The sequence below is a fragment of the Orcinus orca genome, chromosome 15 (assembly GCF_937001465.1).
Source record: "Orcinus orca chromosome 15, mOrcOrc1.1, whole genome shotgun sequence".
NCBI lineage: Eukaryota > Metazoa > Chordata > Mammalia > Artiodactyla > Delphinidae > Orcinus > Orcinus orca.
The window spans coordinates 47,314,730-47,335,295 of record NC_064573.1 but is presented as its reverse complement, the minus strand read 5'-3'; the positions used below and the strand labels follow the sequence as shown (position 1 = coordinate 47,335,295).

The window sequence follows — 20,566 nt, the reverse complement described above, 5'->3', positions numbered from 1 at the left end:
TATCCTCAGTGTCTTAGGATGTCTTTGAGCGTTCAGGAAAAGAATTGTTTACTGGAGTCCAAGAACTATCTCTGAGATGCTGAAGAAGTCTGTGTGGTGGGTAGCCATTTTTTTCCCTCCATGCTAATCCTAACAACAGTATTCTCTGTCCCTCTCTCATTATTTCTGTTCTTTGGTGGTGCGCCCCTTCAAGGAAGTGGAAGTTAGCGAGTTAAGTGCCAGGTAATGATATACCTGTTTTTTAAAACAAGCACTCAGCATTAGCTTCCTGCTCATAGACAAAAATGAAGTCTGGGGAAGATGGGATGTCCTGGAAAGGCAGTGATGGTACCAGAGAGTGTTCTGTCCAAGAACGGATGGAACTTTGCTGGTTTGTGTGCGTCTGTATCAGATAAGAGGAAATATCAGGAGGCACAGTTAAGATGGATTCCATTGCTTTGTCTTCTTCAGAGGAAGATGATTAGGGAATTCCTGGACTTAATTATTTCCCCCATTATTACTTTTCCAAGAATCTTCAACATGGAGCAGGCTAGGGCTTCCAAAGCACTAGACGTGTGGTGGTCTCAAACACAGACTCCCCCACACGTTTCTTTGTACCTGCCAGAAAATATTATTTTGTTCTTATTTCTTGACTTTTCTTCTCTCTTCCCACCCACCTTTATATAAGGATAGTTGTATAGAATTATTAAAATCAAAGCTCTTTGGAATATAATATTTAGAATAGATTTCAGTGATAACTTTCTTCCATTGTTTAAACTAGTATGAATTTACCTAGGTATGGTAAGATCCTTTCCAATGCTTGCAAGTTTCTTATGAAGTCTAAATTTCTCTGAAATGAAGAAGACTCAGTTTCTAGAAGAGTACTATCAGAAGGTAGATTATACATTCAACAAATGATTATTGATTTTGGGGGGAAGAAAAATGTCTGTTATACTTTTAAGATAGTACTGCTTAAAGCAAGGGGAATAGAGTAGATAGCTTTTTATTTGGGAGAGAAGAGTGTTTGTTAACTGATCATGTTGAAAATGTCAAAATAGTATAAAAGAGTATTACAAACAGCTCTTAAGTTTCTTGGGTTACCCTTTCCAAAATTATCCATGCATGTATTAGGTTAAACCATATGAACTTGCCGTTTTCATAGGTGAAAAACTATCAAGTATTGGCAATTTTATATAGTTCTACCTAATATAATCAAATATATATATATTTACAATTGCATATATAATAATAGTTTACTTTTAGCAAGCACTTAGAATGTATTATCTTGGTTAGTCCTTGTAACTCCTTTGTAAAATCATACTATTATTTTCCCTAAATGAAAAAGTTGAGGTATAGGGAAGATTACTTTTCCAGAGTTCCACAGTTAGTAAGTGGAGAAGCCCAGATACACGTCCAGAGAATTTGATGTTTGTCTGTGCTCTTAATTACTATAATGGGATCATCCTAAAAGTACTGTTTTACAATTTGTGAAGCACTGCATCTTGGACATTTTTCCATACTGGTACATACTTTTGTGCCGTAATTCTATGATCCACTGATAGACATTTAGAATATTTTCATTGGTTTATTATAAACAGTTAACATCCTCTATCTTCATGCACCCATTTATTTTGCCAAATTGATTTCTAGAAATGGAACTTCTGGGTCAAAGGGTATGCACATCTTAAATTTTAATAGATATTTCCATAATACTTTCCAAAAACTTTGTGCCAGTTTCCACCACTGTGTGAATGCCTATTTTCCCATTCCCTTTTAGCAACAGATGTGATCAGTCATTTCAAAATATTCTAGTCACTACAATTTTTCCTTTATTGTATCTCTACCATTTCTATGTGTCCTCTTCAAAGGTTGAGGTTCTATTTCTGTATGGAAACATGGTGTCGAAGTGTGAAAAACCTCTAAAATACCTTATGAGGGAGATACTTGGGTTTTTTAATTTTTATTTAAGCATTAAAATTATTTATGGACATTTTCTTTCATAACTTAGAAATGTGTGTATTTTGAAATAGAGAACTGAGTTGAATTCTTATGGGTATTTGAATGATTGATCTTACATAGATGTCATTTTGTTTACCGTATTTACTAGTTTTCATTATTTGAGGATCTGAGTAGATTATAATTGAAATATTAAGCCTGAAATGATTTGAGGAAACACAGCAGCTTAAAATCTACTAGGGGACAAACAGAATTAGAGATTTCAGATTACAGATTTGTTGTCATCTAACACCTTCTATAAATATCATATAGATTCATTAGAATTTAGAGCATTATTACTTTAGATAAAGAAGCAGCTTTTTTATGTTTTGAGATATATTTTTCACATTTTATTTTGCTCACACTTCCATAAACAAATATGCCTCTTTTTTGTAAATGACTTAAACATAAATCTGAATTTTAGATGGATCTTTAAAATTTTCCAGAGATTTAAAGTCTGACACCTTGTCAACTATCTTCAGGGACCCCCTGTGAAATAAGTTGAATTGCACATTATGGGTTTATCTTCCCTCCTTCCCAAATCCCCCTTAAATGTTAGTAAAGGAGTGAAAATGACATAAATACACAAGAATAAAGAAGAGAGGAGAAATCAGCAATAAAATTATTTGGTAGTTTAAATGACAGTAAATTTCTCTCTGAAATATTCTGAAATAAAATGTTCAGATTTTCAACTAATGTTACCAGTGCAAATCAGGTTTACATGGAAAACAATGTATCTGCCTTAAGCATTGCAACAGTACCTATTTAGAGTATGTTGTTGAATTCCTATTTATGCATTTTTTCCTAAGAATTGTGGAGAGTATTGAAAAGAATAAATATAAGTTGTTTTTGAAATGTTTATTTGAACTTGTTTGTTTGACTTACCAGACTGTGCCATTATTTGGATTTTTGTTGAGATAAAATTCACATACCACACCTCATCATTTTAAAGCGTGCAAGTCAGTACAGTTGGCCCTCCATATCTGCTGGATTCCACATCCATGGATTCAACCAACCATGGATTGAAAATATTTGGGGTAAAAAATTCCAGAAAGTTCCAAAAAACAAAACTTGAATTTGCTAAGTGCTGGCAACTATTTACATAGCATTTACATTGTATTAGGTATTATAAGTAATCTAGTGGTGATTTAAAGTATGCAGGAGGTTGTGTGGAGGTTATATGCAAATGCTATGCCACTGTATATAAGGGACTTAAGCATCCACAGGTTCTGGTATCCATGGGAGGTCCTGGAACCAATATACCTAGGGACAACTGTATATTCACATAGCTGTGCAACCATCTGTCTCTATGGATTTACTTGTTCTAGGCATTCATATAAAAGGAATTATACAATATTTGGCCTTTTGTATCTAATTTCTTTGACTTAGCATAATGTTTTCAAGATCCATCCATATTGTAGCATGTATCAGTACTTCATTCCTATATATGGTTGAATAATATTCCATAAGTTGTTTTCTTTTCTTTTAACTATAATTGTACATTTGTCTATGTTTACCTGTCGATTTTTGCTTCTTTTATTTGATGGTCTTACTAAGTGCAAACACATTATGTCTTTTTGATGAATTGCTCCCTTTTGTCATTGTGAAATTGTTCTCATTTCTAATATTCCTTGTCTTAAAGTTTACTTTGATATTATTATAACTACACCAGCACTTCTTATGCTTAGTATTAGCATGATTTATCATTTCTCCATTCTTTTACTTCCAGCCTATCTGTGTCTTTATTTAAAGCTGGTTTCTTATGAGTAGCATGTAATTGAGCTTTGGATTTGTATCCAGTCTGAAAATTTATTTGGACTGTTTAGTCCATTTACATTTGATGCAATTATTACTATGATTAGATTTGAGTTTACCATCTTGCTATTTTCTGTTTGTCCCTCTGTTTTTTTGTTTCTCCTTTGTTGTCATCTTTTGAGTTAACCAAGTAGTGTTTTAGTATACCATTCTATATCCTCTTTTGGCTTTTTAACTATACCTCTTTTTTTTTTTTAATGGTTGCTTTACAGATCTGTTTAAAGGTACAATATGTATCCTTAACTAATTATACTCAATCTTGAATTAATGCCACTTCATATATCATGTAAAAACCTTTTAACTATATAATTCCATTATACAAATTCCTCCCATCCTTTGTGCTATTGTTGTCACCTATTTTACTTATGCATATGTTTTAACCTCCATAGTACATTGTTATCACTTGGTCATATATCTCTTAAAGAACTTATGAAAATAAAAACAGCTTTTTAATGTTTACCATTTCTAGTGCTCTTTCATTTTTCCTGTAAATTCATATTTCTTTCTAGTATCATTTTCCATCTGTCTATATGCAATTCATCAACTCCAGAATTACCAGAGTTTTAATTAAATAAACCTAAAGCTACTATTAATACATTTAAATATACTGGTAAATCTACCTTTAGTTGTGAGGCACAGCAATCCTTACTGATGTTGTAGTTTTTTTTAACATTTACAGTCCTTCAAGGATAAAATTAAAGTTGTCTCTGAAAGAAAAATCTTTAACTGGCAGTCCTTTAAAGAAGTTAGCATAAAATAATAGATAAAACTTAGTTCTGGACGTAGGTTACTTGAGTTTTCAAAGGACTTTGTGTCTTAATTAAAGGTAAAGAAAATTACGAGAGTATAAAGAGGAAAGTCCTGCTGACACAGGCTTTTCAACTTGCAGTAAGTTACTGCTTTTCAGAATTGACATTTATTTGGTTATTTGCTGTTCTTGTGTGTTGTGTTACTTGGTGGGTTGAAGCACTTACCCACTGTTTGGAGAAAGTGGCAGAAAATAGCCTTTTGAGCAAATCCCATCTGGTGGCAGCTTGGTGGGGATGAGTAATGCTGAGGAACAAGTCATCAAAGGATTTTACCTTTCAGCTTTTCTCCCAAATTTATTTGGCTTAAAGCTAAGAATGACAGCAGGATCTTGATTTAAAATGTCCAAAGCCCCATAATATGGCTCATTTTCACTATTTGGTCATTCATATAACTGATGATATTGAGTGACACTTGATGCATAATTGTACTACAAACGTTGATTGGATACCAGCTAAGTGCCATATATATAAAATATTCACAGGTACAAAATCCTTCCTTTCCAGTGAGTGAGAAAGAGGTTGTTGCATTGCACTGAATACATGTGACGGTAAAGTAGAGAGTACAGCTAAAATACACAGGAGTTGCACCTAATCTAGACCTGGGGTGAGTCTGTGTTTGTAGCATTGGGGAAACAGGTTACCTGAGTTGAGTCTTAAAGGACTTAGTCGAGTGATGTGATGTAAGGATAGGACAGAGAGATTGGAGAAGGAGTTCCAGGAGGAGAGAACTAACTGTCTGGAACAAAGAGGAAAAAACATTCTATGGCATGATCAATAGTTTGAGATAGGAAGAAAGGAATGAGAGATGAGAATGTGGGGAGAAGCTTTGGTATGCTCATGGTTGACTGTATTTGTCATGCTTAAATACTTGGACTTGGTCCTAGAGGTGGTTTTTAGCCACTGGAGCATTTTAAACAGGAAAACGGTATTATCAGATTACTTATTTTAGAAAGATCATACTCACAGCAGTGTGAAGAATATTAATACTGGAAATAGTTTCTTAGAAGGTTGATGAAGTCATCTTAGGCAGAAGATAATGGAAGTGAAAATGTAGAAGGATGTAGATGATTTGGAAACTATTAAAGAGGTTAGAACTGATAAGAAGTGATAGATGGGATTAGAAGAAGAAAGGGTTGAGGATGACACCCAGTTTTCTGGATTAGGCATTGGAGGTGAATGGTATTACCATTCCTTTAAATGAGAAAGAGAAGAGGAGAAAGGCAGGAGTAATGATTTGAAACATGTTGAATTTAGGATACATACTTTATTAGGAAATTGAACAATGAGGCCTAGAATTTAAGAAAGTGTTCTTTTGGAGATAAAGACGCGAGTGGTCATTAGCATAGGACAACCAGTATTGTCTTCAAAATTCTCATAATCACACAACTAGAATTAGAACTCAAAGCCCACGATTATACATCACATCAGTCTATTTAGACATATTACTTCTATAAAGACTGTTGAAAAACGGATACTTAGAGGTGACAAAATTCTAGGGTGGAAGTTAATATGCAAGGTTGTCTGTATTCTGAAATAACTCAAAGGAATGAAAAGAAGGTGATAGAGGTGAGGGATGTGTTACTTCATAAATTCTGCTTGTTGACCAGCAGAGGGCCGGCAGTCTCACAACTCAGTATTTTCTGCTCTGTGCTGCCCTTGAGGCCTAGAAGCTCAGGTCTTTCAAACATAGATTTTCAGTGATCTTATTACATTATTACACTAAGGCCAGGCATCCAGGACACTTTTATTTATCTTTGCTACCAAGACTTAGAAGATGTTTGATTTTTGTTCTGGAGCCAGATTTTCTTTCCACCCCCTGTGCCCTATGTCTAGTTCTTATTTTTGCTTAAAGTTTGAGACTTGAGTCATCCCTTAAGAGCTGCCATGGTGACATGGGGTTAGAATAAATCAAATAGAGAGTCTGAGAAATATAAAGGATCTTTGCCTTTTAGAGGTTAAAATGCCCAACTCTTGTTCCTGGTCGACTGTTAAGATTCAGGGACACGTTTGTGTTTTCTTGGTCTTATGATTCAGGGACTAGAGTGGAAGGAATGGACATCAGCTCCTGCACACAGTACTGGTAAGTGTGGTTGGTCCTCCACTGTATGAGCTGAGGAGCTTGTGAAAACCTTCCTGTCCCAGGATACATCCCTCATCCATTTGCCATATGTCTGTAATGCCCATTAGTTTACTTTTTAGCTTTAAACATTCAAAGCTCAACTAAAATTTAAAAATTTCTCTAGGAGGGACAAGGTTAGTGTGGCAGGACAAATTATTTAAATTAGCCAGGACTTATGAGAATAGGGCATTTAAACTAGGGGATGGAAAAAAAGATCTGGAACTAGGATTATACTGTTTCCTGTTTATAAACCTTCAATGCCTCCCAACTGACAAATGATATTTATAGACTATATACTGTATGCCAGGCATTGTTCTCATTTAATCCTCAGGCCAACCCTGTGAGATAATTACAGTTACTGTCCCTATTTTGCAGATTAGGAAACTGAGGCACAGAGAAGTTAAGTAATTTGTCTGAGTTTCCTTATGGAGGAGACAATGTGTATTCACCACCATTCAGTCCCCCTGTATATCTTATGCTGCCAGAACAGTTCCTTTGCCCATAGTAGGCGCCCAGTAACCCAGATAACTTTTGAATTGAATCAGTACATGGGCTAGCATGAACTAGTTCGTATAGCAGCAACATAATTTAAGGAAACATGGAAAAAGAAGTAGAGACACTTAAAAGTTTTACCTCACAGCACCTGCTCTATTAAGTTGGGGGGAAATGTGAATAATTGGTTATTTTTAATTACTTAGTGTCATTCTTAAAATGGTGTCATTGCTCTGAAATTGGTAACTGACAGTGTTCAAGTTTTCCTTATTAGAGCAAAAGCGTTTCTCAGAAGTTTCATTATAAAAATATGAAACTTTGTTTAGTGATATAATTGAACAAATTGAGGGCTAACTTAATTGACCTGGCAGTGTTGAAGAATGTTTACATTTAGGTTCGGTTACGCTTCCGAAAACATCTGTTGTACACTTAGTAAGTGAATTATTTCTTTCATCTTCACTGAATTCCATCTTCTATTTTACCCTCTATTCATCTAAGTGAAGAATTCAGATTAAGGAATATCTTCACGTAGAAAGTCGATTGGTAAAATCCTCTATTTCAGAAACAAATAGTACATTGTCCCAACAGATTTTTTTTTTTCTTCTTACACATGGTCTCCTAACTACATTTGTGTTCTTTGGCACTGACAGTATAGTGTAACCAGAAATCAGCCCTAGGTGACTTTGGGCAAAGGACTTGGTGAGGAAGAAAATAAAAACTGGTGGTGAAGGCAGGTTCGAATTTTTATGGCTCTGAGTTCCACCCGCTTTACCATGGATAATTGAGATGTAGCTGATTATTCTGGCCAGGTCAGTATGAAGCTGAAAAGTCAGATTGTGGATTTTTTCAAATCATAAGCATAGGAATAAAAATGCTATATATTTGTATCCAAGTTCAAAGATTAACTTTCCAAGCCAGTCACTATTTGGGGGAAGAGAATGCTGTCACCTTCGTGAAGTTGTGAATTATAAAAGACATTTCTGTGGGATTACTGAATGTCCCTTGGGGTTTGTTTCATTTATAACATTGCCTCAGGCCTTCTGCTGCATCCTGTTGGAATGACCTCCTTTTCAACCCTGTGCTGGCAGCTGTGATGTGGCTCTTTCCCTGGGATCCTTCAGGCTTGTCACATGACAGACATGAACTGTGACCCCTTTGTTCCTTACCCAGATGGTTCATTCTCCATAATTTTTTTCTATTTAACAATTTTGCCTTATCTTCTTTCCTCTTTTCCCTCTTCATTTCCCTTTGTATTTCCTACCTACACAAGACTTTTTTGGTAGCAGTTTAATTTTTTTTATTGAAGTAGGACATCAATGCAGAAAAGTACACAAATCATGAGTAAGCTCACTGAATTTTCACAGCAGAGCACACCTATGCAGACAGTACTTAGGTCAGGAAAGAGAACATCACCAGAATCCCAGAAAACCTCTACTATCCCCTTCTGGTTACCACTCTTCTCCCTTAGGGGGAATCATTATCCTGACTTCTATAGCTTTGCCTGTTTTAAAGGTTATAGAAATGGAATCAAACCATATGTATTCCTTTGCATCTGGATCCTTTCATTTAATATTTTGTGACATTTGTCCATGTTACGCAGTTTGTTACTGCTGTGTAGTATTCCATTTGTATGAATAGTCCACAGTTTATTCTACTCTTAATGGGCGTTTGGATCGTTTCTAGCTTAGGGCCATTATGACTAGTAGTGCTAAACATTCTCATACATGTCTTTTTATCAAAAGACATGACATATTTCTGGATATTTACGTAGAAATTAAATTGCCAAGATATAGTATGTCCAACTAGCCATTTAATTTAAATATTCATGTAAAACGCTAAACGAGTGATTTTTGGCAAACTTGGTAGGAAAGATCTATAAACATATATAGATTCAGCTTTAGCATAATATATCTAATTTTTGGCTAAGAAAAATGCCTCTAGTTAAATATACTGTAGTTTTAAATAGATAACTCCTATATACAGCAAAATTGCTGCTCAGTGCCTGGGACATTAACTTTCTTCCTAATTTGTCCTTTTATCCAGTGTTCCAAAGCTGAGTTGGTGGGCCCATTCTGTAAAAATCCTATGAGAATATTTTGATGGTGATAATTTACAAGAGTTAAGATTATATCTGTGTTACACCACCTCTAAGTTAGTCTTTTTGTCCTTTTTTTTTAAACATGGACTTTCCAAAATTTGCTTCATGGATGCTTTTGAATGAGTCTGACCTAATGAGTATAGAAGTGGGATTGTGATATCATATCCCTTCAAAAGTGAGTAGTATCTTTGAAGGACATTTTATTCGACTGTGAGGTAAAGTCAAATGTAAGAACTCCCAGTCATTCTGTGAACATGTATGGAATTAAGTTCACTTGTTTTGACCATAGGGTTTTGGAGACCTTAAAGGGGATTTCCTTACCCTCCATCAAACTAAAACAAAGCAAAAAAAAAAAGAGAAAACCAGAAATGTAGAGGGAGTAATTAAAATTTGAAGGTTATAAAAAGATAGTAATGGAACCAGAAGATTTGCTTCCTGTGTTAGAGGAAGTCTTTTGGGTAGGGAAAGGAGGGTTGCCAACTCAATTGAGATGTTTTTGAAACAAAGTATAGTTTAAAAAAAAGAAAAGAATAAAGGATTCATTTTTGCCAAATTATTCTATATCTGAGTTTTCTGTATTTTTATTTCTTCTTCCAAATCTTTCTTTTAAATAGTGGTGTATAGACATATTGATACTTAGGAAACTTAATATCTTAATACAGAAGTTTTGGGTTTCATTCAATTTTGAAAGACATTTAGAACTCGTGTTAGTTGTTATGTTTTAAACTGGTGTATTCAATTGAGAAAATATTGCTGATAATCTGTGTTGTTCTGTATACTTTGCTAAGCCATAGAAGGTATAGAAATGATAGTCCCTGTCCTCAGAAAGCTTACAATCTAGTGGGTATGTGCTGGTGGTGGTAGCGTATACAAATTACTATAATACGATGTAAGATAATTACCACAGTAAGAATTCTTACGGGGAAGGGGAGGGTAAGTAGACCCATTTGAAATGGGTCTTAACGGATGAGTAGGTTAGCCTGGAATGGCCTTTTGCTGATCTCTGCAATGGGAAGTAAGGCTGAAGAGAAGCCAGGTAATCAGTTTGTACCTGATATGATGTATAATATGGAACAGGCTAAGAGCATTCACTTTATTATTTTTTTAACATCTTTATTGGAGTATAATTGTTTTACAACGGTGTGTTAGTTTCTGCTGGATAACAGAGTGAATCAGCTATACATATACATACATCCCCATATCTCCTCCCTCTTGTGTCTCCCTCCCACCCTCCCTATCCCACCCCTCTATGTGGACACAAAGCACCGAGCTGATCTCCCTGTGCTACGCGGCGAGCATTCACTTTAGATCAAATTAAAAGTTGAGTCCCAGCTCAGTGTTGCTGTGAGACCTTAAACAGATTGCTTTAACCTGTCTAAGCTCAGTTTCCTCACTTGATAAATGAGGACAGCACCCATGTAACGTGCTGCAGTGTTGTATGAAAGAAAGATCATGTGTGGAAGGTGCTTAACGTAGCTCTCAAAGTATAATAAGTGCTCAAGTAGCTACTCTGGACAGAGGGGAACCATTGAAGGTTTTTGAACCATGGAGTGATGGGATCTGAACCATGTGAGGCTTTCACTTTTACTTTTATAATTGACAAACAAAAGACCGCACACATTTAAAGTGTGTAATCTGACAGGTTCTTACATATATACACACCTGTGAAATCATCGCCACAATCAGAATTATGACCACAGTCATCACTCCCGAAACTTTTGTCTAAGACCTTTAAAGAGGACAGTCTGCCCTGTGATGTGCAGCAAAGAACGGATTGAAGTGGAGAAGTCAGTTAAAAGGCTGTGGCCATGGTCCAGGTGAGAGAGCGTGACTGAGGCCATGTACTAGGTGTGCTGGCCATGGGCCTCCCCCAAGAGCCTGGGCTGCTGGAGGACAAGCTGCATCATGCTGTTACCTCCAGCACCTACCCCAGGGGCCAGAGGCTAGCAGGCTCTTGCTGAATTGACAGGTTCTCTCTTTATGAAAGATTGCTTATTTTAAACTTGCTTCTCCCTTTACTTTGTATAGGGTTTAAAAGACAACCTTTTTGCTTCTGGGACATCCAGCCTGACAGCCACCAAACAGTTGCTTCGTCCAAGAATCACAAGAATCTGCCTCAGGGACCTGATCTTCTGTATGGAGCAGGAGAGGGAGATGAAGTATTCCCGAGCTCTGTACCTGGCCCTTCTGAAGTGACCATGGCCCTCTCCATCCAGATCCTTGCTACTTACTGCCAAAGAAGACATAAAGAGCGGTGTCACATGGTCCTGAGATTTCGGTTTCTGGAAAATAATCACCGATAGGGAAGACCATTGTTTACAGTTATATACTTTTATTAACTTATGTATTCCATTAGGTTGGTAATGACTAGGAATCAGCTTCTAAAAATAGGTTGTGAAGTACGGTTTATTTACACAGAAGTAGGCATATGCCTACCAACGTGTTTAATTACAGCAAGGCTCTGTTTGTTACTCCCTCCTTCATTTGCCAAACTGTTAATAGGTAAGGCGTCTTTCCCTAGTACAACCTGCATTGAGATGCAGGGGGAAGAAAAGAAGGGTCACCGCTTACCAGGAAACTATGTATTTCATCCTACATGGAACCTTACTCAAAGCATTAGGTTTTCTGGGCTGGAATCAGAAGTTGCTTAGCAAGTGATGACAGTTGCCTTCTGTGGTTGAAGGTGACAAGCCACAGGGTAAGGCCAGTGGTGGCTTTTGTCGGCTGAGTCCCATTGTTGTTAAAACATTGACAAATGGGGATAGTTTGTGCCTGAAGTTGCTGTTCCCTGGTTCACCTCACCACCAGCGATGGAGGGAAAATGAAAACGGAATCATAAAACAGGAAATATGCTGTATACACCTAAGAGGGGTCAGTGGTCGAATTGGAACTCCGAACCAACCAGTACATGTTTTGTTGACAGGAAAAAAATCACAGCCCAACCAAAAAGGAAAATGTATCAAACATTTTCAAATTACAGTATTTCAAAAGGAAGAAGTTATTCTTTGTTTTGTGTACTGCTTTAAATCTCAAGAAGGATAGTTTTATAAACTCTTTTAGTTACCCTAAGTTTTAAGCATCTTGTTGCATTAAAAAAAATCATGATTGATGATTAGAAATTTTTAACAATGGGATTCCATTTTGGATTCTGTACTCAAAAGGTAAGGTCAGCATCTTACTCTTGGAGATCTTGGCTCTACATATATTATGAGAAGCATGTTATATATACTCGTCTGAGGAGGAAGCTGACATTTTGCAACGCAAACCCTCTTTTTTTTTTTTAATTCCACTTTTGTGGTATGTAGCTGGTGAAAAATAATAGCTGTAGTTAGAATCACATACAGAAAGAATGCGTAAATCCTCCAAAGAAGGCTAAAGAAAAGAAAAAAAGGGAAAGCTGTGCTTCTTAGAAAAAGAATTCAGGGGAATAAAACCTCAAGTATGTTATTCTTCATCCTGTTCTTCCCATCGGGACTGTTATGGCCATATTCTATACTGTAGTAAGTTTCAAATTGGCCACATTTTCTGTTTCAGCGAGTTATTATGTAAAAATGCTATAAATTATGTGTATGTTAAAAGAGTCCTTTAAGAAGAGATCTATACCTAAAGTTGTTTTTGTATATTTAAATGCTTAGCTTTATTTTTTGGTAAAGTGCAGCACACTCCCATATTTGTGTGTAATCTTATTGATCAGATGTTTAAAATTATTTCAAATACTTCATTAAAATAATTATTTTATTATAAGAATAACTTTGCTCAGTCACTGACTTTGGAAATATCTCTGGAAGTTGGCCCCTGAAGCTGGGGGCAGGGCAGTAGATCTTTCTTGGCTGGGTTTGTTACTTGGGAGTGTGAGCATTTGGGTTCCAGAAGCTCACTTCAGATCCAAGTTCCTGTATCACTTTCTTTGAAATAGTTGTAAACTTGCATGGTATTTGACTCACAATGAAAGCTACACATATTCATTACAAAAGCTTCTCTTGCCCATCAAGGTTTTCTTACAAAGGTATTCTTTTTCAAAATTTATCCTTAATATACATTTTTAAACTTTGTGTCCTAAAGTATATCTTACACACAAAAGAACAAACACAGTGGACCCAAGGTATTCTTCCACTCAGTTTGCAAAATGATGGCCTTGGGGCCGATTTGATGTCTAAATGTGTTCTCTGTAACTCACATGGTGCTGCCAATAGTTTAATTCACAAAAATCTATATTTCCACTTCTTTTGAAAAATTAGAAGATCTGGAGTCACTAGGTGTACCGTTTGTGTGACAGTCTGCTGGAGCCGACCAGTGGCTGTCCACTTCAGATGTGGGAGCGTAAGTTCACCTTCCCTTGCCTGATCCCTTTAAGCACTGAAGTGTGAGACTCTGCCTTCAATGTTGATCTTAAGTGATGAACACTAAAAGGGGAAAGTGCCAGAAATTCTCCATCTATTTACTGTTTTTTAAGCAATTTTATTGAGGCATGTTTTACATATAAAATTCACCATTTTATCCATTTAATTTTAATATGACCGATGGAACTTTTAAATTGTTTCCTCCTGAATATCTGTAAGATTCTTCTCCTCTTAAAAGAAGCAAAGTTTAACATTCTTGTAAAGCCTATATTTCTTTTTCTTTTTCTTTTTTTTTATTGAATGAAAGATTCTTTAAATTCTCTAGCGCTTTAGTGCTTTACAATTTTCAAAAGTTTCACACACATGATTTCATATAATCCCATACTAACCCTTTTTTCCCTGCTCCTGTAATGCCCCTCCCTCCTTCCCTCTCCCCACTGGTAACCACTAGTTTGTTCTCTATGTCTGTGAGTCTGCTTCTTTTTTGTTTTATTCACTAGTTTGTTGTATTTTTTAGATCCCACATATAAGTGAGATGACACAGTATTTGTCTGACTTATTTCACTTAGCGCAATGCCCTCCAAGTCCATCCATGTTACTGCAAATGGCAAAATTTCATTCTTTTTTATGGCTGAGTGGTATTCCGTTGTGTGTGTGTGTGTGTACCACATCTTCTTTATCCATTCATTTGTTGATGGAAATTTAGGTTGTTTCCATACTTGACAATTGTAAATAATGCTGCTATGAACGTTGGGGTGCATGTATCTTTTAAAATTTGTGTTTTTGTTTTTTTTGGATATATACTCAGGAGTGGAATTGCTGGGTCATATGGTAGTTCTAGTTACAGTGTTTGGAGAAGCCTCTATACTTTTTTCCACAGTGGCTGCACCAATTTATTGGGTTGGCCAAAGAGTACTTTCGGTTTCTAAGTAAAAATAAAAGACACATTTTTCATTTTCACCAAGAACTTTATTGAACAACATATTCACCCTTTTGTTCCACTACCTTCTGCCATTTTTCAGGCAAGTTCAAAATTCCATCTTCCCCAAACCTTTTTATCTTTTTGAGCAAAGAACTGTTCCAGGTGCTTTTTACAGTCTTCCAGGGAATTAAATTTTTTTCCATTAAGAGAATTCTGTAACGACCTAAATAAATGGAAATCCGAAGGTGCAACGTCTGGTGAATACGGCGGATGAATCAGAACTTCCCAGACAAGCTGTAACACTTCTTGCCTGGTCATCAAAGAAACGCGGTCTTGCGTTATCCTGATGGAAGATTATGCATTTTCTTTTGACTAATTCTGGATGCTTTTCATCAAATGCTGCTTTCAGTTGGTCTAATTGGGAGCAGTACTTGTCGGAATTAATCGTTTGGTTTTCCGGAAGGAGCTCATAATAGAGGACTCCCTTCCAATTCCACCATATTCACGACATCACCTTCTTTGGATGAAGACCGGCCTTTGGTGTGTTTGGTGGTTCATTTCGCTTGCCCCTCGATCTCTTCCATTCCACATTATTGTACAGTATCCACTTTTCATCACCTGTCGCAATTTGTTTTAAAAACGGAACGTCTTCATTACGTTTAAGTAGAGAATTGCATGCAGAAATACGGTTGAGGTTTTTTTCGCTTAACTTACATAGAACCCAAACATCAAAGCGATTAACATAACCAAGCTGGTGCAAATGATTATCAATGCTTGATTTGGATATTTTGAGTCTGTCGACTATCTCCCGCGTGGTGTAATGTTGATTGTTCTCAGTTAATGTCTCGATTTGATCGCTGTCAACTGGTCTGCCCAACCGTGGAGCATCATCCAGCGAGAAATCTCCAGCACAAAACTTCTCAAACCACCTTTGACATGTTTGATCAGTCACAGCACCTTCTCCATATACTGCACAAATCATTTTTTTGCATTTCGGTTGCATTTTTACTTTTCTTGAAATAATAAAGCATAATATGCCGAAAATGTTGCTTTTTTTCTTCCATCTTCAATATTAAAATGGCTACACAAAAATTCGCTAATTTTGATGTCATTTTTTAAATGCATACTGATATGACAGCTGTCACATACAGTCTAACAAAATTGTTTTGAATGAAGTTAAAGACAACTAAGTGCTACTAGAGCCATCTTATGAAAAACCAAATGAACCTTTTGGCCAACCCAATACATTCCCACCAACAGTGTACGAGGGGTCCCTTTTCTCCACATCCTCGCCAACATGTGTTACTTGTGGGTTTTTTGTTTCTTTGTTTTGTTTTTTGGATGATGGACATTCTGACAGGTGTAAAGTGATATCTCATTGTGGTATTGATTTGCATTTCCGTGATAACTAGTGATGTTGAGCATCTTTTCATATGCCTGTTGGCCATCTGCATTTCCTCTTTAGAAAAATGTTCAGTTCTTCTGCCCATTTTTTTAATCAGTTTTTTTTTTTGATGTTGAGTTGTATGAGTTGTTTATATATGTTGGATATTAACCCCTTACTGGCCATATCATTTGCAAGTATCTTCTCCCATTCAATAGGTTGTCTTTTCATTTTGTCAGTGGTTTCCTTTGCTGTGTAAAAGGTTTTTAAGTTTAATTAGGTCCTATTTGTTTATTTTTACTTTTGTTTCCTTTGCTTTAGGAAACAGATCCAAAAAATATTGCTGCGATTTATGTCAAAGGGTGTTCTGCCTCTGTTTTCATCTAGGAGTTTCCTCTATGTATTCAGCCTTACATTTAGGTCTTTAATCCATTTTGAATTTATTTTTGTATATGGTGCTAGAGAATTTCTAATTTCATTCTTTTACAAGTAACTCTCCAGTTTTCCCAGCACCATTTATTGAAGAGACTATCTTTTCTCCATTGTATATTCTTGCTTCCTTTTTCATGAATTAATTAACCATAGCATTGGGTTTATTTCTGGGATTTCTATCCTGTTCCATTGATCTAAGTGTCCGTTTTTGTGCCAGTACCATACTGTTTTAATTACTGCAGGTTTGTAGTATAGTCTGAAGTCAGGGAGCATGATTCCTCCAGCTCTGTTATTCTTTCTCAAGATTGTTTTGGCTACTTGGGGTTTTTTGTGTTTCCGTACAAATTTTAAAATTACCTGCTCTAGTTCTGTGAAAAATGCCATTGGTATTTGATAGGGATTGCATTGAATCTGCAGATTCAATGCCTTGGGTAGTATGATCATTTTAACAATATTAATTCTTCCAATCCAAGAACATGGTATATCTTTCCATCTGTTGGTGTTGTCTTCAGTTTCTTTCATCAGTGTCTTAAAGATTTCTGAGTACAGGTCTTTTACCTCCTCAGATAGGTTTATTCCTAGGTATTTTATTCTTTTTGATGCAGTGGTAAATGGGATTGTTTCCTTAATTTCTGTTTCTGATAGTTCATTGTTAGTGTATAGAAATGAAACAGATTTCTGTATATTAATTGTGTATCCTGCAACTTTATTGAATTCATTGATGACCTCTAATTTTCTGGTAGCATCTTTAGGATTTTCATGTCATCTGAGAAAAGTGATACTTTTACTTCTTCCTTTCCAGTTTGGATTCCTTTTATTTCTTTTTCTATTCTGATTCTGTGGCTAGGACTTCCAAAATTTTGTTGAATAAGAGTTAAAGCCTCCGGAGCCTGTGCTCCGCAACGGGAGAGGCCACAACAGTGAGAGGCCCGCGTACCACAAAAAAAAAAAAAAAAAAAAAAAAAAAAAGAGTTAAAGCCTATATTTCTTGGAATCTGATTTGAGGTAAATTTTGTGTCATTAAAATTTTGGCAAAAGTTTATTTAGAATTAAAACCATTTATACTAATTATGTCATAGTTGCAGCAAAAAAAACACAAGCAATATTAGGACATATTCTTCAGAAAAATAAGAAACCAAGATCTCAGGGGGATTAAGTTGGACTTTATACCTAGTTGTACAATGAACCAACTAAATGTTTATGACACTTTAACCTCAGCAAGCCTCAGTGATTCTACAGGAAATAAAAGTATAATATATCCTATGTTTATATAGGACCTAGTAGCAGTTTTTACCTTGTTGTTTTTAGCATTATTATCTTTTCAGATACTTTCATATGCCTTGCTGCCCTGAAACAATTTTTTTTTTTAACATTTAGGCACAGTTTACATCTGATATCAACTTCTTTTTCTCTGACTTTTTAACAACCTCTTGGTATTTTCACATGCATTTTAGCTGTATGGCATTGGTGCAATTACGTTTTCACCGAAGTTATTCCATCAGTTAGAAATTGTTCCAAGTAGAATATATTTGCCATAATTTTCTTTGGGAAACTTTGAGAGACTGCTGTGCATGCAAGAAACCTAAAGTGTTGGGCTTCCCTGGTGGCGCAGTGGTTTAGAGTCCGCCTGCCGATGCAGGGGACACGGGTTCATGCCCCGGTCCGGGAAGATCCCACATGCCGCGGAGAGGCTGGGCCCGTGAGCCATGGCCGCTGAGCCTGTGGAGCCTGTGCTCCACAACAGGAGAGGCCACAACAGTGAGAGGCCCGCGTACCACCAAAAAAAAAAAAAAAAAAAAAGAAACCTAAAGTGTTGGGCACTGTGTACTTGGACACTGACTGGTTGGGTGAGAGGAACAGATAATGTTAACAGTTATATGTTTAGAATTTGTGTAGACTTTGCACATTGAATATTTGTGGGAAGAAAATACTTCCAAGGAACTCACTTGACTTTTGACTTTGTTGGTAAAACATGATGAGAACAATTTTAATGGCAGCTCTTCTCCTTTCAAATAATAAGGTCAGTTTGATATCTTTCTAAGTTCTCTTATAGGCGGTACTGAGGCAATGTCGCCCTGGCTGACATTGTCAACATCTCAGTCTTGCCTCTTACCAGTTGTGTGACCTTGGGTAAACTATTTAATCTCTCTGCCTTTGTTTCCTCATCGGCAAATAAGAGTACCTACCGGTGAGGTAGTTGTGAGAATTTAATGAATTCTTAGAACAGTGTGTCACATGTAGTAAACACTATATTTGTTAGTAACGGTGGTTGTCACGGCTGTATCAATTCTGAAAGGCATAGTTCTACCTCCCACCGACCTCCAGTACTAGATTGTATTGATAAAAGTCACTAGTTGAATGCATGAACTTAGTATCTTATTTTAAATAGAATAATCTAAGCTCATGCAAAAGTCTAATGTATTGCATTGAGGATTGGAGGATGGGAGGCTAGAAGGAGAAAAGTATGATACTATAGTGGAGCCATTAAGCAGAGTAATTCTTATGTCCCTGGCTTTGCCTATTAAGTTTCTTGTAGGGTTGGAAGCAGTAATGAAGCCGTGCTGTTATTTTAAAATTTTTAATTGAAACTATTATAGATATTGTGAATAATCAAATCACGTAACAGGGCATACCAAAGTAATTCTACTCACAGACCTCCTGAGGTCCTGTGCTCCTCTCCCTAGATTCACCCACTTTTACCAGTTTCATATATCTCTTAACAGACATAGTTTGTATACATATAAGCACATAGTTGTAGGTTCCCCCTTTATTTACATATGGAAGCATATTGATCTATCCCTTGCCATTCTCACGGTTTCATTATTCTTAATTCAATTTATACTGTGTCCCAGGCCAGGGGTCCTAGTAGAATCTTCCTGTAAATCTTTGGGAAAACAACACTGAATTTTTCCTTGAGAGATTTAGTCTCAGATTTTCTTACTGTTTTGTAAATTTTCTTATTTCACTAGAAGAATTCAGTCATACCTGAGTGTGTGTCAACAACGTTCCTCTACCAAACAGGCATCATGAAAAGCAACAAGGGGAGTAGAGGTTTCCTCTGGGAGGAAGTGGAGAGAGGGAAAGAGGAAAAATCATTTAAAGGAAGAACTGAGTATTCTAGTTGTAATTATAAAGTTTCACTGACAGAACCCTCCCACCGTGAACACTAGCATTGGAAGCCAACCTGAATTGAGGATCACTCCAACCTCTTTTTTGTAAGATTGATATTCTTCATTTAAATGTAATAAGTAGATCATAATAGGGATGATCTAAATTTGGGATTCCTGAGAATGATCCATGAAGGAATGCCTGATACCAAAATATTCATTTGGCAAATTTGTAAAACTTTTCTGCACTATGGGGAACAAAGATGCATAAGACACAGTCCATGGCCTGGAGGGGTTTTCTAGTCAGACAGATGGACTCTAGACACATAAACACAAAGTAGCATATACTCCTCCCAAAGAGAGGTGTAAATAGCAGTTTCTTGTAGGTGCCTTTAGAAAAAAAGATGTCACTTCCAAATGGAACAATCGTATTCAGTTTCTCACAGAAGAGATAGAATTTGACCTGTGCAATGAAAGGAATGGATAAGATTTTTTCAAGTCGTATGTTTTAAGGCCTTCTAAGGCAAAAGGTTGGGAAGCAAAAAAAAAAAAAAAAAGGGATAGAGTACTTTTAGGGAAGTAAATATCTAGATCTAGTTTGGCTGATTATGAAAGTCATGTAAGGGAGAAATGGAAAATAATTTTGGAAATTAAGATAGCGGCAACTAATATTTACAGTGTCCAAAATACATAGATACAAAAGAATATAAGTTCCCTACCTTTGTCTTCTAGATAAGTTATTTATAATTTTTATTTCAAAGTGATTATAGAAAAAGAGAGTGGTAAGAGTTCCCTGAAACCAACCCCCTACCCACCCAAAAGATTTTCCCTTGATTATAACAATGATATATTCATACTGTATAAAATTTGGAAAATAAAAGACTATAAGGAAAATGAAAAATATAATAATATTCAGTGCATTTCTTTCTATCCTTTTTTTTTCTGTACTAAATCTGTAGATAGATGTTTTAGATCATGAAGTTGATCCAGCTTTGTATCCTTACCTACACACCATTGGAGACACTAGGGAAAATGAGAAGAAACACAGCTAGGAGAATAAAACATCACTTTTTT

At 36.2% G+C, this 20,566-nt stretch overlaps 1 protein-coding gene across 3 annotated transcripts in view; it reads left to right on the top strand.

The window, feature by feature from the left end:
- Positions 1–20,566, top strand: part of TAF4B (TATA-box binding protein associated factor 4b) — a 129,982-nt gene that overhangs the window by 98,161 nt on the left and 11,255 nt on the right. The window contains exon 15 of one of the 3 annotated variants that reach the window (XM_004273733.3): positions 11,336–13,057. The exons of the other annotated variants lie outside the window; for them this stretch is intronic. Coding sequence (XP_004273781.1) covers positions 11,336–11,503 — 168 coding nt within the window. The 3' untranslated portion in view covers positions 11,504–13,057. Of the gene's footprint in view, positions 1–11,335; positions 13,058–20,566 lie in introns of those variants that run through there. 3 annotated transcript variants of the gene reach the window in all.